The sequence below is a fragment of the Hippocampus zosterae genome, chromosome 10 (genome assembly GCF_025434085.1).
Source record: "Hippocampus zosterae strain Florida chromosome 10, ASM2543408v3, whole genome shotgun sequence".
NCBI lineage: Eukaryota > Metazoa > Chordata > Actinopteri > Syngnathiformes > Syngnathidae > Hippocampus > Hippocampus zosterae.
In genome coordinates, this window is record NC_067460.1 from 6,543,708 (window position 1) to 6,567,192 (window position 23,485).

At 43.3% G+C, this 23,485-nt stretch overlaps 2 protein-coding genes across 3 annotated transcripts; one reads left to right on the forward strand and one right to left on the reverse strand.

Annotated features, from left to right (window-relative positions):
- Window positions 1-2,091: 2,091 nt before the first annotated feature.
- On the reverse strand, window positions 2,092-5,140 carry tmem199 (transmembrane protein 199). The gene is made up of 6 exons (XM_052079111.1): window positions 4,803-5,140; window positions 4,451-4,524; window positions 4,131-4,220; window positions 3,562-3,604; window positions 2,725-2,837; window positions 2,092-2,557 (listed from the first exon to the last, which is right to left on the reverse strand). Exons 1-6 carry the CDS (start codon window positions 4,984-4,986, stop codon window positions 2,462-2,464), a joined length of 600 nt encoding a protein of 199 aa, XP_051935071.1. The 5' UTR covers window positions 4,987-5,140; the 3' UTR covers window positions 2,092-2,461.
- A 3,518-nt stretch (window positions 5,141-8,658) lies between these two features.
- On the forward strand, window positions 8,659-22,636 carry poldip2 (polymerase (DNA-directed), delta interacting protein 2). 2 transcript variants are annotated; one of them, XM_052079029.1, is made up of 11 exons: window positions 8,659-8,886; window positions 17,755-17,836; window positions 18,080-18,177; window positions 18,318-18,417; window positions 19,213-19,288; window positions 19,440-19,547; window positions 19,706-19,842; window positions 20,147-20,173; window positions 20,466-20,591; window positions 21,199-21,278; window positions 21,390-22,636. In XM_052079029.1, exons 1-11 carry the CDS (start codon window positions 8,678-8,680, stop codon window positions 21,502-21,504), a joined length of 1,158 nt encoding a protein of 385 aa, XP_051934989.1. In that variant the 5' UTR covers window positions 8,659-8,677; the 3' UTR covers window positions 21,505-22,636. The 2 variants fall into 2 exon arrangements, with proteins under 2 accessions (XP_051934989.1, XP_051934990.1); XM_052079030.1 differs by having other exon boundaries at window positions 8,668-8,886; window positions 17,761-17,836.
- Window positions 22,637-23,485: the final 849 nt, after the last annotated feature.

Here is a 23,485-nt window from a genome sequence, read left to right on the forward strand (position 1 = left end):
GCGGCCAAGTGTCATTATCATGGTCTAAGATGAACTGTGGCGGGTTACTATAAACGGTGGCTCTCTGAGAATTATTTTGAAAAACATCCTGATTAAAATCATTCTTTGTGCAGGGATCCCATGAAAGGAATAGTTGTTTTCAAAGTCTCTCTACTCAGTAAGTATCATGAGGGTTACATACAGTAGGCTGGCGGAATAAACTAATGAAAATTAAAGCCAAAGCTTCGGGGTCTATCAGCTTACAGGTCCTGTAATTATGCTTGGATTTAAGTTTTGAAATATTACATGAGAAGTTTAATACATACACGAACATGACGGATGGACAAGACAGTTGTGCAGTGGACAGTGATCTCTGCATATCACAATCATCTTTAATACCAAATAATCTTTCAATAAACCTTTAATCCGGGTGTCAAATCTCAGAATTCAGGAAAATACTTTTTCCCCTCCAGATGTAGTTACATCTTTTAATCCTCCCATTTATGCGACAGGACCAAACAAGAGGACACAGGCAAAAAAATAAAAAATAAGGCAACAAAAATAATAATTTATATCTCAAGAAGGGATCAGAAAAGACTGATCAGCTCAGTCTTGTTTGAATTGTTTTTAAATTGGTGATCATGGACGGTAATCTTTTTGTATGTGTTTTGGTGACATCCGACATGAGACATGCATCGACAGCTTGATGACTACCGGTAGTTTACATATTTGAGAAGGGTGAAAATAAACATTCAGATTTATGTGAAGAGCGTTCTAGAAGAGCAACTTGGTTACACTGGTAAATATAAATAAACAGAATTTGTTCACAACACAATGCCAATGGCCAGTTTGAAGATTTAAAAAATGCATTGATCTCTTAAAAGAGATTCCTTGATTGAAATTATTTTCTGTCAGATGCAAGGGCATTGCCAGTCAATGCTACAATCGTTCTCCTTGGTGTTAGACAATGCAAAAAGTTTAACATGATAAATACAAGAGTCCTTAGTGCTCATTCTTTCTTTGACCCATGCACAGACCTAAATGACACGACCAATTCAATTGCTTTTTTATTATCACAGTATTTTCTGGATTATAAATTGCTCCGGAGTAGAAGTCACACCAGCCATAAAATACATAAGAAAAGAAGACCCACGATAAATCGCACTAGAGTATAAATCACATTTTGGGAGATATTTATTTGATCAAATCCAACACCAAGAACAGACATGTCAAAGGTATTTTAAAATAAAAATAAAATAGACAACACTCTGAATAAGTGTACGATATGCTAACGTTACATAACGTACATATTACGAGTTATTCAGAAAACTATAGCATAAAGAGCATGCTAAGAAGTTTACCAAATCATCAGTGTCACTCCATCCAATGAAAAATAAATAATGCCACTGAAATTTTCATCCTCGGTGACATTTTTAAACAACTCCGCAAACTCTGGACGTAGAAGATGCGGCGTTTTCTCTTCTACGGCGCATACGTCCGACTCGTCGATTTATCAACACAGGCCTTGAGCGCCCTTGTGCGGTTTAATGTGGAAATAACGTGAAATGATATAATAACGTGTTAATAATTTCACACATAAATCGCTCCAGAGTATAAATCGCACCCCCGGCCAACCCATGAAAAAAATGCACTCATAGTTTGGAAAATACGGTATTATAATTGGTGGGTCATGAACAGCTGTAGCTTGAAAAGTGCTCTCTAAAAATATTCCCCTGTATCACTTCATACGGCTCTTACCCAATTAAATAATGTTAAAAACAATAAACAAACAAACATGATGTGGAAAACAGTTCTGCATGAGCGGAAAATAGATGTACCACATGAAATGTACAGCAATTGCTCCAAAAATACTTAAAATAAAAATAATTTAATTGATCAAATCTAATTTAACATCATCTGACCTCATGAGATAGGCTGTTTTGTTATATCATCATCATTCAACTGGAGTCAACAAACGATCTGTAAATATTAACACTTTCAAGGTAAGCTTTTGAAATACGGACCGAGCTGAAAACTACAAAAACAGTATAAGTGTGTATGGGTTTTTTGTTTTTTTACTAAAGATCAAAACCAAAAAGATATCACAGGTAGTCATTTTATTCGGATTTATTCATGAGAATTCATGAGAACTATTTCATTTATAAACATTCTTTTGGGACAGAAGCTCGATAACATTTTTTTTTAGCTCTTCGCAGCAGAACTTGATCCCTATACATTGCAAATAGAGGGGGTTTACTGCATTTAAAGATCTGTAAAACACTCGCCCAAAAAACTATAACCATAAGTACTGTTTCTGCACTTTTTAAACCATTCACAATGCCCTCCCCTCAAGAATCCCATCCCAAAAACTTTCCAAGAAAGCGAAATGCTCAGGTGTGAAGGCTCTGTTAGTACAATAATGCGAACACATTAATTGGAGTTTTTCTTTCTCGATTTTAGTGTAGTTCCCTTGTTTGTTGCGCTAGGGTTCCCCGAGTTCCCCCTCCATGGTCCGGACCAGGACATACAGCTCAGCGAGCCCCACTACAGATGTTGCAATCACAGCAGATATCACTCGCTAGGAAAAAAATAGATTACAATTAACATGTTTTGGGATACTCTAGTCTGAACACAACATCTGAAATTTGAGGTACACAGGTTATGTAAGTAAGCTATAAAGTTTATCTTATGGCAGAACAAATCATTTCAGTCGTAGCTCAATAGAGAACAAAGACAAATTCTTACCGCTGTTGTTTCTGTGAATAGGTATTGACTGCCCATATAGGAGCAGGCAAACGTAGCAACTATTGTCACCAGGAAGTTGAAAACAGTCACGGCCACCGCTTTGGCTGATCGGACTTCAGAAAAAGAAAAGATGTACAGTGTAAATAATGTCCTGTGTTATTTAGTATATGATAGTGATCTAGAAATATTATCTGAAGGGACCATATTCCAATTTTATTTTCACTATTTAAAACAGTTTGCAGGTGCTATAGCATGTTCTGTGACATGCTTTCAATTTAAAAAAAAATCGAATCCATAAATATAAAAGATTCAAATGAAAAACATGAAAAGGACGATTAACCTCAGGGCTCCAGACAATTTTTTTTTTACTTGGAAAACAGTGTCTCCTAACCTGAAATTTTAGGGGCGCGAGTAGAAAATTTAGGGGCACACACTGAATCAACTTTCAAAGTTAGGATTCAACTTTCCACTCATTTTCACAATATTACTGATAAATGGACATTCAATTTTCTCAAAAGCCGACAGTGCGCCTGATAATCCGATTCTCCTTCTATATGGGTCAATATTCTGATTTCTTGGACAGAGTATTCTAAATGTAAATGTAAAGCGCTTTGTTCCAGCTGTAGCGGTTGTGAAGGCTCTATAGTAAACAAAGCTGTATTATATCGAATTCCTTTAGCGCGATGGCTATAGAAGTGCAACGGTCCCTTGTTTTTACCTTGGTGGGCAGTGAATGAGTTAACTCAGGATCCCCCACAGTGGAAGCAATTATGACACAGTTAATTGTTACTTAAGGTGTCCCCTTGGAGGGACATGGAAACCATACAACACACGAACCTTGCTGACCAAAATCTGCCAGAGTTCCAGTCCGGTTCATCTCCTGCACAGGAGTAGAAATATAATCAATAGGCAAGAGTTTGCAGTGATGAAATTGTAGCCTCATGTAACAGATGAAGGGACGAGGGTGGGTGCCTCTAGGTGCAAAATAATGGGGGAAAGAAATCTAAGGGGAAAAACTATGGACTCAAGACAATCATATTGTGACTATTTTCATGATCGTAAAAAAATGCACAATATTATAGTAATGTTGAAAATAGCAAACCGTCTGTTTTCTTTAATATGTCATTTAACCACATTACGATGGGACTAACCATTATTGCAAAATCTCAACTCATTCAAATTATTATTTTTAATACTTTAATGTAGCTTTACTGCAGTAATTGCCCTGTCTAGTGGGATTGATACAGTTGTCTGAATCTGAATCTAATCTTGCCCAATCTAAGAATTACAAATATTAAACCTGTATGGATAAATTATTTTAAATGCTAGTAAGGATAAGCTATTTGGAAACTAAATGGATGGATAATATACATTCTGTTCCAATAAGCAAAGACAAAATTATTTACCTGATTGTTAACATTTCGGGTCATCTTGTTGTATTCCTCGTTTGCTAGTCTGGCTTTAATGATTTCCAAACGTGCGACCAGCTCAGGGTTCTGTCATTAGAGAAAATCATCACATTTGTGTTCCATGCGCATCCAGCTCACTTTTCATATATATCGACACAGTGCTGAAACAGTTCATTACATTAACTTCTTGGAACAACAAAAATGTTAACACTTAAATGTCTTCAAGAACATTGTCCAACTGTAAAAATTCAAACAGGAAATATGATTTTTTTTCTAAATATCAACATTTCAAATTAAATCAACTGTAATCGACTTACTCTGGGGGGCTTCACAAACTCTGGCAGGTGCAGTGAACTATCCTCCAACAAATCATGCAAATAGAATGGATGGCCTAGAAAAATAAGAGCCATTAAAAAGTATGGTCTAAATCCACATATATTTCATGAATATAAGTACCAGTACCCTAAATCTAAGTGTCACTTCTAAAATTGCATTTGGTTTCATTTATTAAAAACTACACAAATATTATTTTTCCAAGTACGGTCAATAAATATAGTCAAATAGGTAACTTTGTGTGCATATTTGTGTATTGTGTGTGCGTGTGCGTGTGTGAGAGAGAGAGATGTGGTGGAGCTGTGGGGTGAGAAAATATGCTTGCGGTGACATTACCTTCAGCATGAAGGTACTTCTTCAGTTGTCTCGCTGTATGAAAGGCTAACGTTATTTGTCCTTTCTTTTCAACAAGAGCACCCAGTTGCGTTTTCAGCTCTTCAGGAAGAGATGAGTCCGTCCGTTCCAATAGTTCTGTCACCCTGTTTCTGAACTGATCCCCAACCACGAACGCCGAAGCCATAATTACATCCAACGAGGCCAATATAGAGTATATTCGCAGAGAATGTGCAACAGAGGGATATGTATATGACCGCTATGTTAGAAAGCGGTTCATGAGATCAATCCGATTACATGCAGTCGGCCATGTTTTTACCCCGTGACCACATGACGTAAGAATCACGTGATCACTTGTGTAAACGGATTTTTAAATTACACATACAAAAAGTGAACAAACGTCAGTTTATAATGTTTTGTTACATGATATTGGAGGAAGTCAACGTTCATATGTTGTTTCAAATTAATCTCATGTGCTCCATGTGTAATTCCACGTGATTGTTTTGGGGGCCTTCAAGTTTCCCTGTATTTTTTACATACCACCCGACAACACTTCTTCAAATCATACCTGTCAACTTATACGTTTTTCCCGTATTTTATACGCTTTTTTATCATTTCAAATAATGTACGGCGTATTACAACTTTTATACGGACCCCCCCCCCCGAAAAAAAAACAATTGTGAACCGATCTCACAAAGACCATTTTGGCTCAAATTCAGATCTTCTCACCTGCTGTCCTGCTGGCTATAGCAAACCAGCAATCCGATTACATTATTTTTTTAATCGCTGCGTACTGTCGGATTGATAAAGCATGATGTGCGCATGCGCGGTAAACTGCTGTACGGGTTTTGTTGCTTTGTAAGGGAAATCGTAATCATTTATAAGGGCAACTACAGTATTAGCCGAGGTTGACAGGCATGTCAAATGAAATAAAATACAAAGAATGCAGTTTCTGTTTTTATCATTACTATGACTAGATTTTGATCATTTTAATTGTCAGAAATTATATTACTCGAATAATAATTTTTTAAAACTTTTGAAGTACAAACAAGCAAGTTAACCACAGACGTCAAGTCGTATACAGTAGGCTGACAAAACAGTCAATGTGAAGAACGTTCGTAATAAACATAGCTCCAGTTCGTACTATTTTCTTTGTCCCTGAAGGCAGCATCGCTACCCTGTATGTACTAGTGATGGGAATTCCGGCTCCTTTTGGAGAGCCGGCTCTTTTGGATCGGCTCCCTAAAAAGAGCCGGCTCTTTCGGCTCCCAAATGGCTCCCAATGGCTCCTCAGTTTTTTTGTTGCTTAAATTAATTTACTACCAAAAATAACGTAATATTATGTGTAAAATGAATTACTAATGCAAAAAATAGAGAGTATATCAAATATTTATTTATACTCAACATGGAGTACAACATGGAGTGCTACAAAAATAAAAACAAAGTACAAAGACCCACCTCAAAACAAGGTCAACAAAAAGTTCCAATCTCTGAATATTTATATTTATAAGCTTTTAACTGTTTACAGTAAAACAAGTAAGCATTGAATACAACACAACAAATTATAACTTAAAATTTGTAAAACAAAAAGAAAAAAGCAGCATCCAGGTAAAAGTTTTTAATGTCTTTAGTGAAGATTGGCATTAAGAAAAACCAAGTGCCTCAGCTTTGAGGGGTTGATCCTGTTTCTCCTTTCTGTTAACATTTGCCCTGTTTTGGAAAAGATTCTTTCTGAGGGCACAGATGTTGCGACAACACACAGCCTCCGTGTCATCACATGTGTAAGACGTGGGTACAGTGAATCCTTGGCCTCCCACCAGCTCAAAGGGTCTGCACTTCTCGGGAAAAGGGGCTCCTCAAGATAGGATCTGTTGAGGAATGGGAGCTGTCAATTTGCTCTTGGCCCTTCCTTGGTTACAGATTCTTTTATCTCTCTATAAGGTGGAAGAAGACCCAACACCACGTAGTCTTTTCTTCAGTTTATCGCAACGCAACACGAATCGATTCGGGCTCCTGTGAGTCTCAGATTTCATCAGGAAGCCCCGAAGAAACACATTCATGAGATTATATAGAGACAATATGATAATGAGAGGCGGGGAGGTACGCCTCTCATGCAAATCCCGAAACAAAGAAAGTAACATGTCATCTGACCCGGTGTGGCCGGAGGAAGCCAGGAGCGGTGAGGTGAGACCAGACCACCACTACCCCCCATTTGGTGCGATGGCAGGAACAAAGATACCGGAGATAACAGCTCCTCTAAAACATGTCCCGCGGAGGGGGGCCCCAGAAGTGGTGGGGGTCGAGGGCACTAAGGTTGATTGTAATAACATTGAGCAGGAAATACCTTCAACCGCATTTGTACATTGTTTCTTTCAGTGTCTGAACAAACACAACCAACAGGAAGGAACAACACCATAACCAAGTAAAAAGCAGAAATAAGGAAGATCAAGCAAAGTTCGATTTTGATATGATGACAAAGTATAGACCACTGCTGCTGGTCACAGATCTTGAGATTAGGGTTCCTCTTTGAGGGCACTTGAGAGCCTTCAGGGACTTTTATGAGGAAGTGGAGGCAATAAAAACCCTTGGGGGGCTGTTAATTAACCAAAGGGAGATGGGCTCTAAACTTCAAAGTACATCCTTTTTAACTACTTCAGCAGATGTTCGGGAGAGAGACTAGTGTCAATAGTTCTCATACCAAGATGAAATTCAACAATGTTCTACTACTACTTCTAGCGGAATAATTCCTTAACAGATCTCACTTCCAGAATTGCATCTGATGAAGGATTCCGTCTTGTAGTGCTTCCAGTTACTCGTTCTTCAAAGAACCTCCAAACAGCAGATGCTTGTGGCTCTTCTTGTTGTTGCTCTGCTCCCTCTTCTCCCTCTTCGCCTCCTGGCAGTGCAGTTGTCTGGCTGGCTCTTGCTGCTGCTGCAGTTATTCTTTGAAGAGCTTCATCAGCCGCTCTATTGTCAGTGAAGGCCAGCTTCTTGAATCTTGGGTCAAGAATGGTGGTTTCTGACAGAACAGTGTTCCATTCCATTCTGTGGAATTTTCTGTCCATGGATGCACAGAGAGCATCCACTAACTCTTTCACTTTCCCTGTGGTTACGCTGGTCTGATGCTCAGCTGTCACTTTCTGAAGACCCTTGCACAGGATAGAGCTCTGGGTTGTACTTCTAGGCAGTTGTTGTGACATTGGAGCAGCAGCAACAGTTGCAGACACACTAGCACCTTCATTAACATCTGGTTCCCTTGCTTGTCTTTTCTCTCGCAATTGTACTGATGGGTGGACTTTTCTTATGTGCCTGTGCAGGTTATTTGTGGAGCCTGATTTATGGGATATTTTAACTTTGAGAGTCTACACGCTGCCTTTGAACTATCAATAACATTGAAATGAGTCCAAATTTCACTGCGTTTTCTATCCATTTCTCACCTTTTCGCTTTCCACCGTGTTCTTTTTTTTGCTAACTAGCTCTGTCGTCTCCTCGTCTCTCTCGTTCGCGCGCTGCTGTTTCTTCTCCTCTAACCCCTCCCCCCTCTCTAAACTGTAGCGTGTGCGTGTGTGTGCGCGTGTGTGTGCGTGTGTGCGCGCGTGTGTGTGTGTGAACCCCCCCCCCCTCCCCCGTCTACCACAGATCTTGACCAATCACGTGCGGCTTTAACCGAAGGGGGGGGGGGGGGGGGGAAACAACTGGAGAAACAAAAAAGGCGGCTCTAAGAGCCGGCTCGTTCACGAACGACACATCACTATAACCCTCCCGTTCCGGCTCCCATTGAGGAGCCGGCTCCCATCGTTCACTTCAAAGAGCCGGCTCTGGGAGCCGGATCGTTCGCGAACGACACATCACTAGTATGTACGTATGTAAGTGTGTGCATGCGTAGAAGCGTGCCACCACCAACAAAGATGGCGGCTTGTGCGTTACGTAGAGGTCTGCTGAGTACTTTCAGTAAATACAAAAATAAACAGGCGCAGAGATTATTAAGCGTGGCTGACAGTAGGTTCGAATTAAATAGATCACAGTTAGAATGCCGAGCCTGCGGAATGTACGGTGTCGTTCAACAGAAGAGGTTCATGTCGTCACGGTAAGACGCATCGCCAGTGTCCTCCTGTCACAGCTAACAAGCTAAAGACCAAGCTATGCGCGTGTTCCTTCCTGAAGATGGTGTCCTTTGAGGAAAAAAAGGTTGTGTGTCAACATTTACATGTGGCGCACTGAGTGCACTGCACTTTTTTAAACTCATTTATAAATATCAACCCGTGTCTCCCAAGGGCTTTAAATATGTGGCGACGCTGACTTGTGGCGTTCATTGGCATTTGTCTAGCGTACATTTGGTAATGCTTGGTCGTTCGTGACTGGAAGCACTTTGACAATGTGTTTTCCGCAAAATCTTGTATCTAGTTGTTTTTCTAATCATACTTTTACAAATCGTCTCCGTCGGTAATGACAGTGAGCAACAATTGCAGTGACTGATCAAAACCCCCTTGTCAGTTTTTTAAAGTTTCCCATCATTTGTCAGCAAGACTGCATTCATCAGTGACGGATAGATGGGCCTTGCTGACAGAATGCCCACCTCTGGTTTGATTTACATTCACCACAACATCCTAACTTAATTGGAGTTGGGGGTTGCATATTTAAATATAGCATAGTACTACTTTCTTAATGGTTTAGTTTAGTACAAAGAAGCTAATGTGGGGAACAGGGAAGCTCTGTGAGCTAACGCAATGTCATTGTTCGTTTGTATTCAATAATAGGTGTTGTGTCTCAGAAACCACAGGCCTTTCACGTGTTATGCTCCTCTCTTTCATTTGACTTTTTGTCCTGCAAAAGCCAGTTTGATTTTTTTCTCCATATACTATTAGTGATGTTAAAATAATTCGTGGATGGCCATCCATCCATCCATCCATCCATCCATCCATCCATCCATCCATCCATCCATCCATCCATCGTCTACCGCTTTTCCGGGCCGGGTCGCGGGGATAACAGCTTTAGCAGGGAAGCCCAGACTTCCCTCTCCCTAGCTACTTCTTCGTGGATGGCCATTTGGCTGAATTGGACTAATTGTATAAGACAGAGCTCCCTCTGTGGTTGGATTGACAGCAGTGCTTCGGAATCGTCGCCCCCCCCCCCCTTTCTTTTTTGACCATATGTGACCATATCCGATTTCTACATGCAGTGTGAAGGGTACAATTCAATGTTTTGTTTTGTTTTGTTTTTTTCCAAGTCTCACTTGGGCTTCTTTCTTATGTGGATCTAAATCAGTTATGTATGCACTGCCTCTGCTGTCGGAATACTCATCAGCACACATCCAACCTGTACGCCGAATATTGGCTCTGCACGAGCATGGGAGAACACTTGGGACGGTGACTACTGACAATTGTGAATCTGCAGCTTCTTGAGTAAAAATGTAGTCTTTATATTTGACTTGAATTTACCAGTCATCGCACTTGAAACATGAAGCATAAAGCAGACATTTGTGGTGATAGTAATAATTTAACCACACAGACGTTTCGTGCACACGACAATGACGTGACTTCATCTTTAGTAGACATCTCCATTAAATGAGGACCTTGATGAATGTTGCCTCATTTCCTAAAAATGTTCCTACCTCCTCCCGCCATGCTACTCTGGCGATATGAGGTGATCAAATGAAGCCCCTACACGTGGGACCACATTTACTTCCGGAAACACTGCGCTATTTTTTTACTGCACGTCCCTCAATGTCGCGCTTTAGAAGTTGCATTTATTTTTGTAATGTGAATGATTTATGATGTAAAAAGATCACATTTAACAAACAAAAAAAATCTGAATTGGGCATCACCACTTGTAGTTTGAACATAGCCTGATTTAATCTTATGTAACATGTTTAGCATTTCATTTTCTGTCTTGCCAGTCTTTGTGGGTCAGTCTTTTGCGGGTAACTCGCTGAGCTTGTCCATATTACAAACAAACAAACAAACAAACAAATATTTATCATTGGCAATATTACAAAGTGGGAAGAGAGAGCTTCTTCAAGATGTTGCATAATGTGCTGGATTACAGCACAGCTACAGTGAATCACTACAAAGCAAAGCAACATAAATGAAATCAATAGTGAATGTGAGAGAGGATGTTTAGCATATATCAGCCATTTTTTGCCACTCTGTTTTGGATATAATGAGTTGAGGACGAACATTTACATCCCGATATAGGTAACTGTAATGATAATTATCCTGTTATTTTCCCTTTAAATTACATTAAATTAATGGCTGTTTTTTAAAATGATTTTGTTTTCCATCATAACATATAACTTATGAACTGTAGACCACGGAATAACAGGGAAAAAAAGAGGAATACAATTCAATACAAATATCCAGTGGCCAAGCAAATGCCACTGAAAATATCTGGTTGTGCAACCCGCTTTTCAGGAATAACAGGGAAAAAAAGAGGAATACAATTTAATACAAATATCCAGTGGCCAAGCAAATGCCACTGAAAATATCTGGTTGTGCAACCCGCTTTTCAAGGAATGCCATGAAGTGTAAATAAATACAACACAGTGCTTCAAGTAAGATTCAAGTATGCCTCTTGATTATTCAATTGGAAGTGATTATAAATTAACTGTTTCAGAGGTTAAATTTTCATAACACAAGATTATCAGCTTTTTCTGAAGGGATGTGATGTCAGAATTTTTCGGGCACTGTGTAAAAGAAGTATTGATAAGAGACAAAGAAGAAGGAAGTTGAGTGTGGGGGTATAGTTATCGACCATTTTGGTATTCGGATATATTGTATAAAAAAGATTCTCTATCCATCCATCCGTGGTGTGTGTGTGTGTGTGTGTGTGTGTGTATCAATATACATATATACACACACACACAGTCATACCTCAGTTTTCGACCATAATCCGTTCCAGAAGGCTGTTCGAAAACCGATTTGTTTGAAGCCGAAACCAAGCTCTTTAAAATAAAAAGGTTTGTTTGCCTTTTTGTTAAATCGATTGTCTACGTAACTTTTGTCTTTAATTTTATTGTTTTGTAATGTCATTTGTCATTTTGGTGCACATTAAAGTCCGAAGTGCCCTATAGTGCAGAAAATACGGTACTCTTGTTATGTGACACAGACACACTGACTGTTGCACAGTTCAAAGTTGGTATTGGTGTTCACTCTTCATTAAAATGCATTACATTATGGCCACGGTTGATAGGGAGCTGGTGGGACGGTTCACATTTTTTTTAACATCAGTTTGACTTTATGCATCCATATTTTCCTGAAAATAATACTTCTGTATTATCCGATGGTATATCTGAAACTAACGTGAAACCAACACATCGTGCGACAACAAATTAATCCCCACTCGATCTCTGTTGTAAAGACGAGCTTTGTAGGGAGCAGAGAAGTATACATGTTTGTGACCAGCTGTTGTCTCTGCACGGCCATACGCTTAAGTATATATCTGTGTGTTTGTGAAGGTGCAGATATTGGACATCTAATGGAATTTCTGACATCTGACAAGTCAAGGTGTTCTACGCAATCTTGTCAAAGTTACAATTGAGATTACGGCTGGAGCAAGCGAAGGCTCAATGAAGAAGTGGGATTTACTCTTCTGTAGGGATCATGTAGATTATTTCTATAAGAGGGAATCTTTTCTATCATAAACAAAGCTGAATCGCACATAAAATCAACATCTCAGTGGAATGTGATGCACAGACAATAACAGAAAACCTTTTACAAGAGGGCCATTGACACAAAACAGATTGTTTACATGACAACACTGTTTTAGAGTGCGAGTATGGCCATGGGCTTGTGTGTTCAGTTTAGGCATGTGGCAAATTTGTCACAACCAAAAAAAATCAACGGTGGACAACAGCACTATTATTATTGATTTTTTTTTCCCTTTTCTCTAGAACATTAATGAGCAAAGTGGTCATCTACTGCCTCTGGACTGCGTTCAGTTATTTATAGATGTCTGTCAGACATGGACAAGACTCCGGTGAACAGTGAGTGCTCTTGCACTCAGGTTGTTTTGACAAAGCAACATCGCCATCTACTGAAGAAACTTTTTTGTATAGTATACACAAGGCCTGTGACCATCATATCGAGAGGCTAATTAAAAAAAAAAATCCATCCATCCATCCATCCATCCATCATCTACCGCTCCGGGGCCGGGTCGCGGGGGCAACAGCTTTAGCAGGGAAGCCCAGACTTCCCTCTCCCGAGCTACCTCTTCCAGCTCTCCCCGGGGGATCCCGAGTCGTTCCCAGGCAAGCTGGGTGACATAGTCTCTCCAGCGTGTCCTGGGTCTTCCTCGGGGTCTCCTACCGGTGGGACATGACCGGAACACCTCACCGGGGAGGCGCTCAGGAGGCATCCGAATCAGATGCCCAAGCCACCTCATCTGGCTCCTCTCGATGTGGAGGAGAAGCGCCTCGACTCTGAGCCCCTCCCGGATGACTGAGCTTCTCACCTTATCTCTAAGGGAGAGCCCGGACACCCTGCGGAGAAAACTCATTTCAGCCGCTTGTATCCGGGATCTCGTTCTTTCGGTCACGACCCATAGCTCGTGACCATAGGTGAGGGTTGGGACGTAGATCGACCGGTAAATTGAGAGCTTGGCCCTTTGGCTCAGCTCCTTCTTCACCACGACAGACCGATACAACGTCCGCATCACAGCAGACGCTGCACCGATCCGCCTGTCGATCTCCCGCTCCCTCCTACCCCCACTCGTGAACAAGACCCCAAGATACTTGAACTCCTCCACTTGGGGTAAGATCTCCTCCCCGACCCGGAGGGGGCACTCCACCCTTTTCCGACTGAGGACCATGGTTTCAGATTTGGAGGTGCTGATTTTCATCCCAACCGCTTCACACTCGGCTGCGAAACGCTCCAGTGAGAGTTGGAGAGCCCCGTTTGAAGGAGCCAACAGCACCACATCATCTGCAAAAAGCAGGGATGTAATACTGAGGCCCCCAAAACGGACCCCCTCAACGCTTCGGCTGCGCCTAGAAATTCTGTCCATAAAGGTTATGAACAGAATCGGCGACAAAGGGCAGCCTTGGCGGAGTCCTACCCCCACTGGAAACGATTCCGACTTACTGCCGGCAATGCGAACCAAACTCTGACATCGGTGGTATAGTGACCGAACAGCCCGTATCAGGGGGTTCGGTACCCCATACCCACGAAGCACCCCCCACAGAACTCCCCGAGGGACACGGTCAAACGCCTTCTCCAAGTCCACAAAACACATGTAGACTGGTTGGGCGAATTCCCACATACCCTCAAGGACCCTGCTAAGGGTGTAGAGCTGGTCCACTGTTCCACGGCCGGGACGAAAACCACACTGCTCCTCCTCAATCTGAGGCTCGACTTCCTGACGGACCCTCCTCTCCAGCACCCCTGAATAGACCTTACCAGGGAGGCTGAGGAGTGTGATCCCTCTGTAGTTGGAACACACCCTCCGGTCCCCCTTTTTAAAAAGAGGGACTACCACCCCGGTCTGCCAATCCAGAGGCACTCTCCCTGTTGACCACGCGATGTTGCAGAGGCGTGTCAACCAGGACAGCCCCACAACATCCAGAGCCTTGAGGAACTCCGGGCGGATCTCATCCACCCCTGCGGCCTTGCCACCGAGGAGCTTTTTAACCACATCAGTGACTTCAACCACAGAGATAGGAGAGCCCACCTCAGAGTCCCCAGGCTCTGCTTCCTCCAAGGAAGGCGTGTTGGTGGAGTTGAGGAGGTCTTCGAAGTACTCTGACCACCGGTTCACAACGTCCCGAGTCGAAGTCAGCAGCGCCCCATCCCCACTGTACACAGTGTTAGTGGTGCACTGCTTCCCCCTCCTGAGACGTCGGATGGTGGACCAGAATTTCCTCGAAGCCGTCCGGAAGTCGGCTTCCATGGCCTCACCGAACTCTTCCCACGCTCGGGTTTTTGCCTCGGCGACCACCGAAGCCGCGGTCCGCTTGGCCAGTCGATACCCGTCAGCTGCCTCTGGGGTCCCACGGGCCATAAAGGCTCGATAGGACTCCTTCTTCAGCTTGACGGCATCCCTTACTGCTGGTGTCCACCAGCGGGTACGGGGATTGCCGCCACGACAGGCACCAACCACCTTACGGCCACAACTCAGATTGGCCGCCTCAACAATAGAGGCACGGAACATGGTCCACTCGGACTCAATGTCCCCCGTCTCCCCCGGAACATGGGAAAAGCTCTGTCGGAGGTGGGAGTTGAAACTCCTTCTGACAGGGGATTCCGCCAGACGCTCCCAACAAACCCTCACTATACGTTTGGGTCTGCCAGGACGGACCGGCATCTTCCCCCACCATCGGAGCCTACTCACCACCAGGTGGTGATCAGTTGACAGCTCCGCCCCTCTCTTCACCCGAGTGTCCAGAACATGCGGCCGCAAATCCGATGATACAACTACAAAGTTGATCATCGAACTGCGGCCTAGGGTGTCCTGGTGCCAAGTGCACATATGGACACCCTTATGTTTGAACAAGGTGTTCGTTATGGACAATCCGTGACGAGCACAGAAGTCCAATAACAAAACACCACTCGGGTTCTGATCGGGGGTGCCGTTCCTCCCAATCACGCCCCTCCAGGTATCACTGTCATTGCCCACGTGAGCATTGAAGTCCCCCAGCAGAACAATGGAGTCCCCAGCAGGAGTACTCCCCAGCACACCCTCCAAGGACTCCAAAAAGGGTGCGTATGCTGAGCTGCTGTTTGGTGCATATGCACAAACAACAGTCAGGACCCGTCCACCCACCCGAAGGCGGAGGGAGGCAACCCTCTCGTCTACCGGTGTGAACCCCAATGTACAGGCACTGAGCCGGGGGCAATGAGTATGCCCACACCTGCTCTGCGCCTCTCACCGTGAGCAACTCCAGAGTGGAAGAGAGTCCAACCCCTCTCGAGAGAACTGGTACCAGAACCCAGGCTGTGTGTGGAGGCAAGTCCGACTATATCCAGTCGGAAATTCTCTGCCTCACACACCAGCTCGGGCTCCTTCCCTGCCAGAGAGGTGACATTCCATGTCCCAAGAGCTAGCTTCTGCAGCCGAGGATCGGACCGCCAGGGTCCCCGCCTTTGGCTGCCGCCCAGCTCACATTGCACCCGACCCCTTTGGCCCCTCTCATGGGTGGTGAGCCCATGGGAAAGGGGGACCCACGTTGCCTCTTCGAGCTGTGCCCGGCCGGGCCCCATGGGTGTAAGCCCGGCCACCAGGCGCCTGCCAACGAGCCCCACCTCCAGGCCTGGCTCCAGAGGGGGGCCCCGGTGACCCGCGTCCGGGCAAGGGAAACCTAGATCCATTTATTTTTATCATCATTGGGGTCTTTTGAGCCGTGCTTTGTCTCGCCCCTCACCTAGAACCTGTTTGCCATGGGTGACCCTGCCAGGGGCATAAAGCCCCAGTCAACTTAGCTTCTAGGATCATTGGGACACACAAACCCCTCCACCACGGTAAGGTGACGACTCACGGAGGGGTAAAAAAAAAAAATCAACTGAGATAATGTGGTTGCACAAGTACCCACCCTCTCGTTACTTGGGATGTGGTTTTGCACAATTACCGGTAGTCAATCCCATTCAAACTTGAGTTAAATGGGAGTCGGCACACACTTGTCAGCCACCTTTTACACTTCAAATGAAGTTCCGAAGTTCTTGTAGAGATTCAATTGAGTTGTACAGGTTATAATAGGGGCGGCCCATTGGCCCAATGGTTATCTTGTGGACCTCACGGTGCAGAGATCATGGGTTCAATCCCGACTCCGGCCTTCCATGTTGCCTTGCATGTTCTCCCGGGGCCTCCATGGGTTTTCTCCGGGTACTCCGGTTTCCTCCCACATTCTAAAATCATGCATGGCATACCAATTGAACACTCAAAATTGTCCCAGAAGTGTGAGCGCAGATGGTTGTTCGTCTCTGTGTGCCCTGCGATTGGCTGGCAACCGCTTCAGGGTGTCCCCTGCCTACTGCCTGAAGACAGCTGGGATAGACTCCAGCACCTCCCGTGACCCCCGTGAGGATAAAGCGGATCGCAAATGGATGGATGGATGGTTATAATAGGTCCATTTAATTATCTTGGTCAAAAGCTTGGCATTTGAACAGGGCCGAATTCTGAAAAATTATCATGCAGGCCAAGTTTTATTACACTCTGAGTGCTGGACTACACCTCATTTGCCTACCAGTCAAGCCATTTTGATGACAGATGAAACATCTAGATGACACCCATCACATTGAGTATCTCTACTCTTTACTTGGCATCTTAAGGTTAAGGGTTAGGCTCACCATTTGCAAGTCATGGCCAGCAACACGGAAAGACTGTTGTTAAAAGTGGCAAGCCACGCAAGCAGAACTACCGTTTTTGAAGCACAGATTAGTGGGGGCGAACAGCATTTGCTTGTGACAAGTGACATATAACTCAATTGTTTGAAGTTGTCATCTGTGTAACACGTAACCCCTCTTTCGTACCTAAGATCTACAACTCAGGATTGGTGCCATTCACATTTAAACTTGTTTGTACTGGTACTAAACTGTACCAATTTTTGGTGGTTGTGATAGGGCCAGTTATTGAACACACCTCTGATGCAAATGATCATCTCACCAGCCGGCTGTGAAGCAGCATTACAAGGAACCTGATTATTTGAATCCGGGAGAAATGGAGAATGGGGAGGGCAGCGGCCCCCAAGGACCGAGTGTGGACGCCCCTGATCTATTGCCGTTCACTCAATGTTGTTTTGACCATGTGGTCCGAAAGTGAACATTTTCTAAAATACTGCACTTGACTCTGCGTCGTTCTTTAATGAACGCTCTCATTCCAGAAAGAAAGACCATAGCTTCTTATGTGATGCTCAGGCATGCTGTCGGTACGGTCGTGGGACTCGCCACAAAATTCTCCTTGTGAATGCTAAAAATTTGTTTGCCGTCAACCCAAGCCAGTTTTTATTGACGTTGCCTCTATTTGGCAGGAACAGGCCTGAGGGGAAGATTTTGGAGACGGTGGGGGTGTTTGAGGCTCTGAAGCAGCACGGCAAATACGAGACGGGGCAGGTAAAAAAAATTGCATGCTCATTCGTGTTGAACCGTCATACTTTGGAATGGTCGCAGGGTGACCCTTTGGATGCCGGCGAACACATTCTCCGTCCATCCTGACCTATTTTGAGTTTTCCCAATTTCTTTTAACCTTGTGTTGTTCCTAGCTTTCAAGCAAATACACCTGAGTATGATGCCTTGCGTAAGATCTAATTTATTCAATGCAGCATTGTGAGCGCGCGTCTCTTGTTTTGTTCTCAGCTCTTTCTCCACAGCGTCTTTGGCTATCGAGGTATCGTCTTGTTTCCGTGGCATGCCAGACTGTACGATCGAGACATCACACCGCCCATGTCTGAGAGGTAAAGACCCTTCCTCATTCAAGATGACACATCTTGAGTCAGTCAAGGCTTTCCAGAGTTTGTGCATTTTTGGACTATGTTGCTCCTGTGCACGCCCAATCTTCATATCTTTTGATTTGATTTGTTGATTTACTCCCCAGCAAGCCGGAGCCCCCCGGTGCCCATGGCTCAAAAGAAGTGAAGGGGAAGACTCACACTTACTACCAAGTTCTGATTGATACTAGAGATTGCCCTCACATTGTAAGTTTTTGTATTTAGCAACGTTATATTTTCATTCAAAGCCGTAGGAGGATTCTTGTTTTTTACATTTTTTTTTCTTGAAAGGCAATTGACTGTGTATTTAATGTAATACCTCACACCATTGCTCAGTTTTGAATGGTTAATTTGGAAAGAATACTAACATTCTTTATTTATGGGGGTGCATTGTTCATTATTTTGAGCTTTTTGTTCACAAACGCACGATCAAACTCTATTTGAGAGTGGCGCACTACTTGTTTTATGGACTTTGTTTACTTGTCTCTTGCATTAAATTTAGTATTGTGTGGGATTTATTGACAGCGAGCGGTTGCACATTGCAAGCAACTCAATGCTATAGTTGTAAGCTTCTGTGTTCTTGCCTGATAATTTCTGTCTGTTTTTGTGTCTGGTCACCTCCTTAAAATAAGTGCCAAAGTCATTTTTTCTTTAAAAAAAAAAAAACAGGAACCACATTCTGATTTTTTTTTTTAATGTAGTAATAATTGCAAATTTCCCCAGTGTGGGACAAATAAAGGTTATCTTATATAATTTATTTCATTTCAGGCCTAGAGTTGAATGATCTTGTTTTAATGAAGGATGTAGCCGATTTTAGCAGGGAAAGTGTTTAAGGCAAAAAAAAAGTCACATTTTGACTTAGGTTATCATTTTAAGAGGCTGACGAGATGATAGCTACTGTGAATCTCAGGTGCACTTTGCCTTTTGAAAAGGTGAAATTGACCACATGCAGCCGATTTACACCTCTTATTGATAAATGTTGGTTCATGTTGTATTTGACAGTCTCAGAGGTCTCAGACGGAGGCGGTGACGTTTCTGGCGAACCATGATGACAGCAGAGCGCTTTACGCCATCCCAGGTATGCGCCTGTGCCGTCTGTCATCGATCTCGCTTCTGAGTAACACCGCCATTATCTGAAGAAAATCGACCGAAAGCTGTCAAAGATGCAGTCATCCACTGCGGCGTCCTGTACCCACACAATATTTTGAATTTGTCTCTCTCTCCATCAGGCCTAGACTACGTGAGCCACGAAGACATCCTGCCGTACAACTCCGCAGAGCAGATTCCCATTCAACATGAGCTGTTTGAACGCTTCCTCATGCACAACCCTGCCAAATGTAAGCACTCACTCCCCCAGTCTATTGTCTCCCTAGAGTTGCCAAGAACGTCACTTTCTTGTGTACTTCCTCCTCCTGCACACTCTTGTCATTTCTTTTGTCACCTTTGGAGTAAGCTTTGTTTCTCACTGAACTTGTCCTTCTCTGGTCCATCATAGCTCCTCCGTTCATTGCCAGAGACACCCTCAAAGCATGGCAGGAAAAGAATCACCCCTGGTTGGAGCTCTCGGACGTCCACAGGGAAACCACTGAGAACATCCGGGTCACCGTAATTCCTTTCTACATGGGCATGCGGGTAAATAATGGACATGCGATACAGCCAAGAAGCAGTCATGTTGTTGTTAGCGTGGTCATGGTGGTGCTTTGGGTTTCCAATGAGACTCTTAACCTTGAGTATTTAGCGGTTTTGGCAAAAGAAGTCACATAGTTATAAATTTAACTGTGATTCTCACTCTCTCTTTCTCTCTTTCTCTCTTTCTCTCTCTCTCTTTCTATCTTTCTCTCTCTCTCTCTCTCTCTCTCTCTCTCTCTCTCTCTCTCTCTCTCTCTCTCTCTCTCTCTCTCTCTCTCTCTCTCTCTCTCTCTCTCTCTCTATTTAGGAAGGCCAGAATTCTCATGTATACTGGGTGAGTAGTGGAATGATGCATACTCAGGCCCATAAAATAGATGAATAGCCTTAACTACCTTCGAGACAGTTTTATTAATGCACCTACTTGGTCATAACCCCCCCCCCCCCCCCCCCTTGTGTTGTCCAAGCCCCCCCCCCCCCCCAAAGAAAACAACAACGAATAATTCAATTTAAAAACAAAAAGCAACCAACACACACATTTTTTTATATCCTCCATTGTTGATGTGATGCCAGATTTTATTTTTTTTCTAACTTGATTCTGTGTGTTAACTGTGTGTCATCCTGTCAAGTGGCGATACTGCATCCGTTTGGAGAACATGGGTAATGAGGTGGTTCAGCTGAGGGAGAGACACTGGAGGATTTTCAGCCTGTCTGGAACCCTGGAGACTGTCCGAGGTCGCGGCGTGGTTGGCAGGGTCAGTGCGGCTCACTCACACTCTGACTGACACACAATGCTGATTCCTCACGCTTCGTCATGACTCAGAACAGAACATCAATTCATGCCATGAGAGTGGTGGCGGCGTCAAAGTGATTTCTTTTTCAAAACGGCCCCAAATTACTGCTGGCACAGCTGCAGAAGCTTGTCACTACAGAAGCTACCCAAATTCTGAGCAAGTTAGGTCCCTGCTTTCCTGTCTGCTTGCAAACACTAGCTCTGCACCGTGTCTATGGGGAGCAGTTCCAAGTTGCGTGGGGCGGATCCACTCCTCTAGGTCTACGTAACTAAAGTCATTTTAAACTAACATTTTAAAGTAAACCGATTCATGGATTACCAAAGTAATTTTTGATGCGTTTGATAATTGATTTGTTTTCAGTGAATCGATGCTTAGGTGATCAGGTTAATCTTTGATGGCCATAGCTGACTTTCTGTGGAAGGGTGAAAAAAAAGCTCAATTGAGGCCCTGATTGAATATGCCCCACTTTAGTCACTCACAAAGAGCCAAGAAAAAGAAATGCCGTGTACTATATTTGCATCACAACCTTTTTTTCTGTCATTCTGGGCTTCTTATTGTGCGATTAAAGGAGCCAGTGTTGTCCAAAGAGCAGCCAGCATTTCAGTACAGCAGCCATGTCTCTCTACAGGCCCCGAGCGGTCACATGTGGTGAGTTTTTCTTCTGTACGTGATATAAACACCAACCTTGTGTTTCTGCTATTTTTATTCCACACTTCTCTGTGCGATTAACATCACCACTTTCCTATTTTTTATGCTCAGGGGAACATTTCGCATTGAGAGGACTGACGGCTCCCATTTTGATGTTCGCATTCCTCCTTTCTCCCTGGAGAGCAACAAAGATGATAAAGCCCCCCCGGCAGGCTACACATTCTAACTGCAAGTCGTCAGCGCCCCATATAACTTCTGCCTTCAGTATCGGAAAAATGAGCGAGTTAAGGAAGGAGACTTTATAGCATTTTCTAGATCTTCCAATTGCACACCCACGTATCCCATTTTGCTGTTTGAGTGAATACAAATATGCATGGCAAGGTTAACTTGATTTAAAGCAGACACTTCCTGGATGGGTGTGGGGGATGTTGCACTGCAGTGGAGCTCATGTTTGGCATCAAATGGCTGAAATATTGACCAGGTTGTGAGCTCTTACTGCTGCTGTTGTGTTCCCAAAGAAAGCATCTTCAGCCGAGCATCATCCAATGACTTTCACTCCGGTGTTATTGGAAATATCATGTTCCAATGTGTGGATTCCTCTTTTCATATTAACATTTCTTCACACGGCTTTTCTTTTTAGCTGTGCAGTTTTTCTTCAATAAGAGGGATATCCAAACAGTTTACAGAATAAAAGCATTCACACTTTACACCCTCATTTAACAGTTAGCACCAACCTCCCTCCCCCCTGTCATTTTGCAGGTTGTTCTTAATCGAGCATCGCACAAATGTGGAAGACCCCCTTAAAAAGTCGCAATGAAATGAGCCCTGCGTTGTGTGAAGTGGCAACGGTCAACTGATCCAGAGAGTACAAAGCAGGACTTTAATTAAATGTGGACAGATTTGAGATGGTCCACACTTGTATATCCTGTAGTTTTTTTATTGGAGTCTAAATACCACCCACTAGGAGTCACTCAAGTATAAGAAGATGGAATGTCAAAATCTCAACAAAATTTCTACCTGTGGCAGAAAGAAGCAGTGTCTATGTTTTGCACCATAGATTAAGCCACCAGGGGGCAGTATTACTGCTGCGATGTGTGAGTGAGGAAAGTGGCTGTTTTTAATCCCTGCAAAAAAACGGATTTCTGTTTATTGTAGACACAGAGGATGCCTCGCATTCATAGGCGAACTGTTTGACACTGAAAGAAGAATTTGAATGATTAGCCAAAATTACCCTTCGTGCACAAGAACGGACTCTTAGGTAATTGTGTTTTGATAAGTGATTTGAAACTCTTATGGTTGGAATACTGTAAATAATAATGTAATTAAAGCCAAATAAATATGTTTTGGAAAATACATAATTAATGTGTTTCTTTATACATGGGTTTACGAATAGTTTTGTTACCTTTTAACACAACACACAAGTTATGATCTAACCCAGGATTTTGTGCTCTTCCTATAACTTCAATCCTTTGATCGGACTACAAAACATTTTTTTTCCAGTTTAGAATTTCTTTTTAAAACTAGAAGCTGGGCAGAAGAAGAACCTCTTACATTTTAATACTGATCCAATGTGCGCTTTGGGGATTTTATTTTCACTTTTTACTGTTTTTATTTGCGTTGAGCCACTACCGCACTTGCCTCCATCGCTTCCATTTGATGATGTTGCAGTGACTTAAACTTGCTGTGAAGTGAGCATCGGCACCACATTTAAGAGGCGGGCATGTTTAGGTCTATTTTCTATTTGCCATTTCTCCCAATTACTTGCGGGATGAGCGCTCCCACGTGACTTTGGACCAAAAAAAGCAGCGTACACCCTAGACCAGTGGTTCTTAACCTGGGTTCGATCGAACCCTCGGGGTTCGGTGAATCAGTTTCAGAGGTTCAGCAGAGCCTCTGCCATGGAGGTTAAGACACGCGCGACTCAACATGTCAATTAGTTATGACGTGCACTTTTGGCCATCACTGGCTGGTTCAGTTTGTGCACAATTAAAAAACTTGTACTTTATATTTATACTAATTGTGTTTACATTTTTCAGTTTTTAATAAATGCGTTTTTATGTTTAGAATTTGAAAAAAATGTCACTATAATGAAGGGTTCGGTGAATTTGCATATATGGATAAGAACCACTGCCCTAAACTGAAGATGGGCTCCGATTTTCCCGCCACAGAACTCAGCACTGCGAATTTCGATTTAATTTATACACGAA

Bases quoted from the DNA above. Each gene is read 5' to 3' on its own strand.
- tmem199 (XM_052079111.1), bottom strand. From the start codon at position 4,986: ATGGCTTCGGCGTTCGTGGTTGGGGATCAGTTCAGAAACAGGGTGACA. The intron at 2,838-3,561 runs GTTCGTGTGTTG...CTTTTTCTGAAG, and splicing joins GGCAGATTTTGGTCAGCAAG to TCCGATCAGCCAAAGCGGTG. The intron at 2,558-2,724 runs GTAAGAATTTGT...TTTTTTTCCTAG, and splicing joins TATTCACAGAAACAACAGCG to CGAGTGATATCTGCTGTGAT.
- poldip2 (XM_052079029.1), top strand. From the start codon at position 8,678: ATGCGTAGAAGCGTGCCACCACCAACAAAGATGGCGGCTTGTGCGTTA. The intron at 18,178-18,317 runs GTAAAGACCCTT...TTTACTCCCCAG, and splicing joins ACACCGCCCATGTCTGAGAG to CAAGCCGGAGCCCCCCGGTG. The intron at 19,289-19,439 runs GTATGCGCCTGT...TCTCTCCATCAG, and splicing joins AGCGCTTTACGCCATCCCAG to GCCTAGACTACGTGAGCCAC.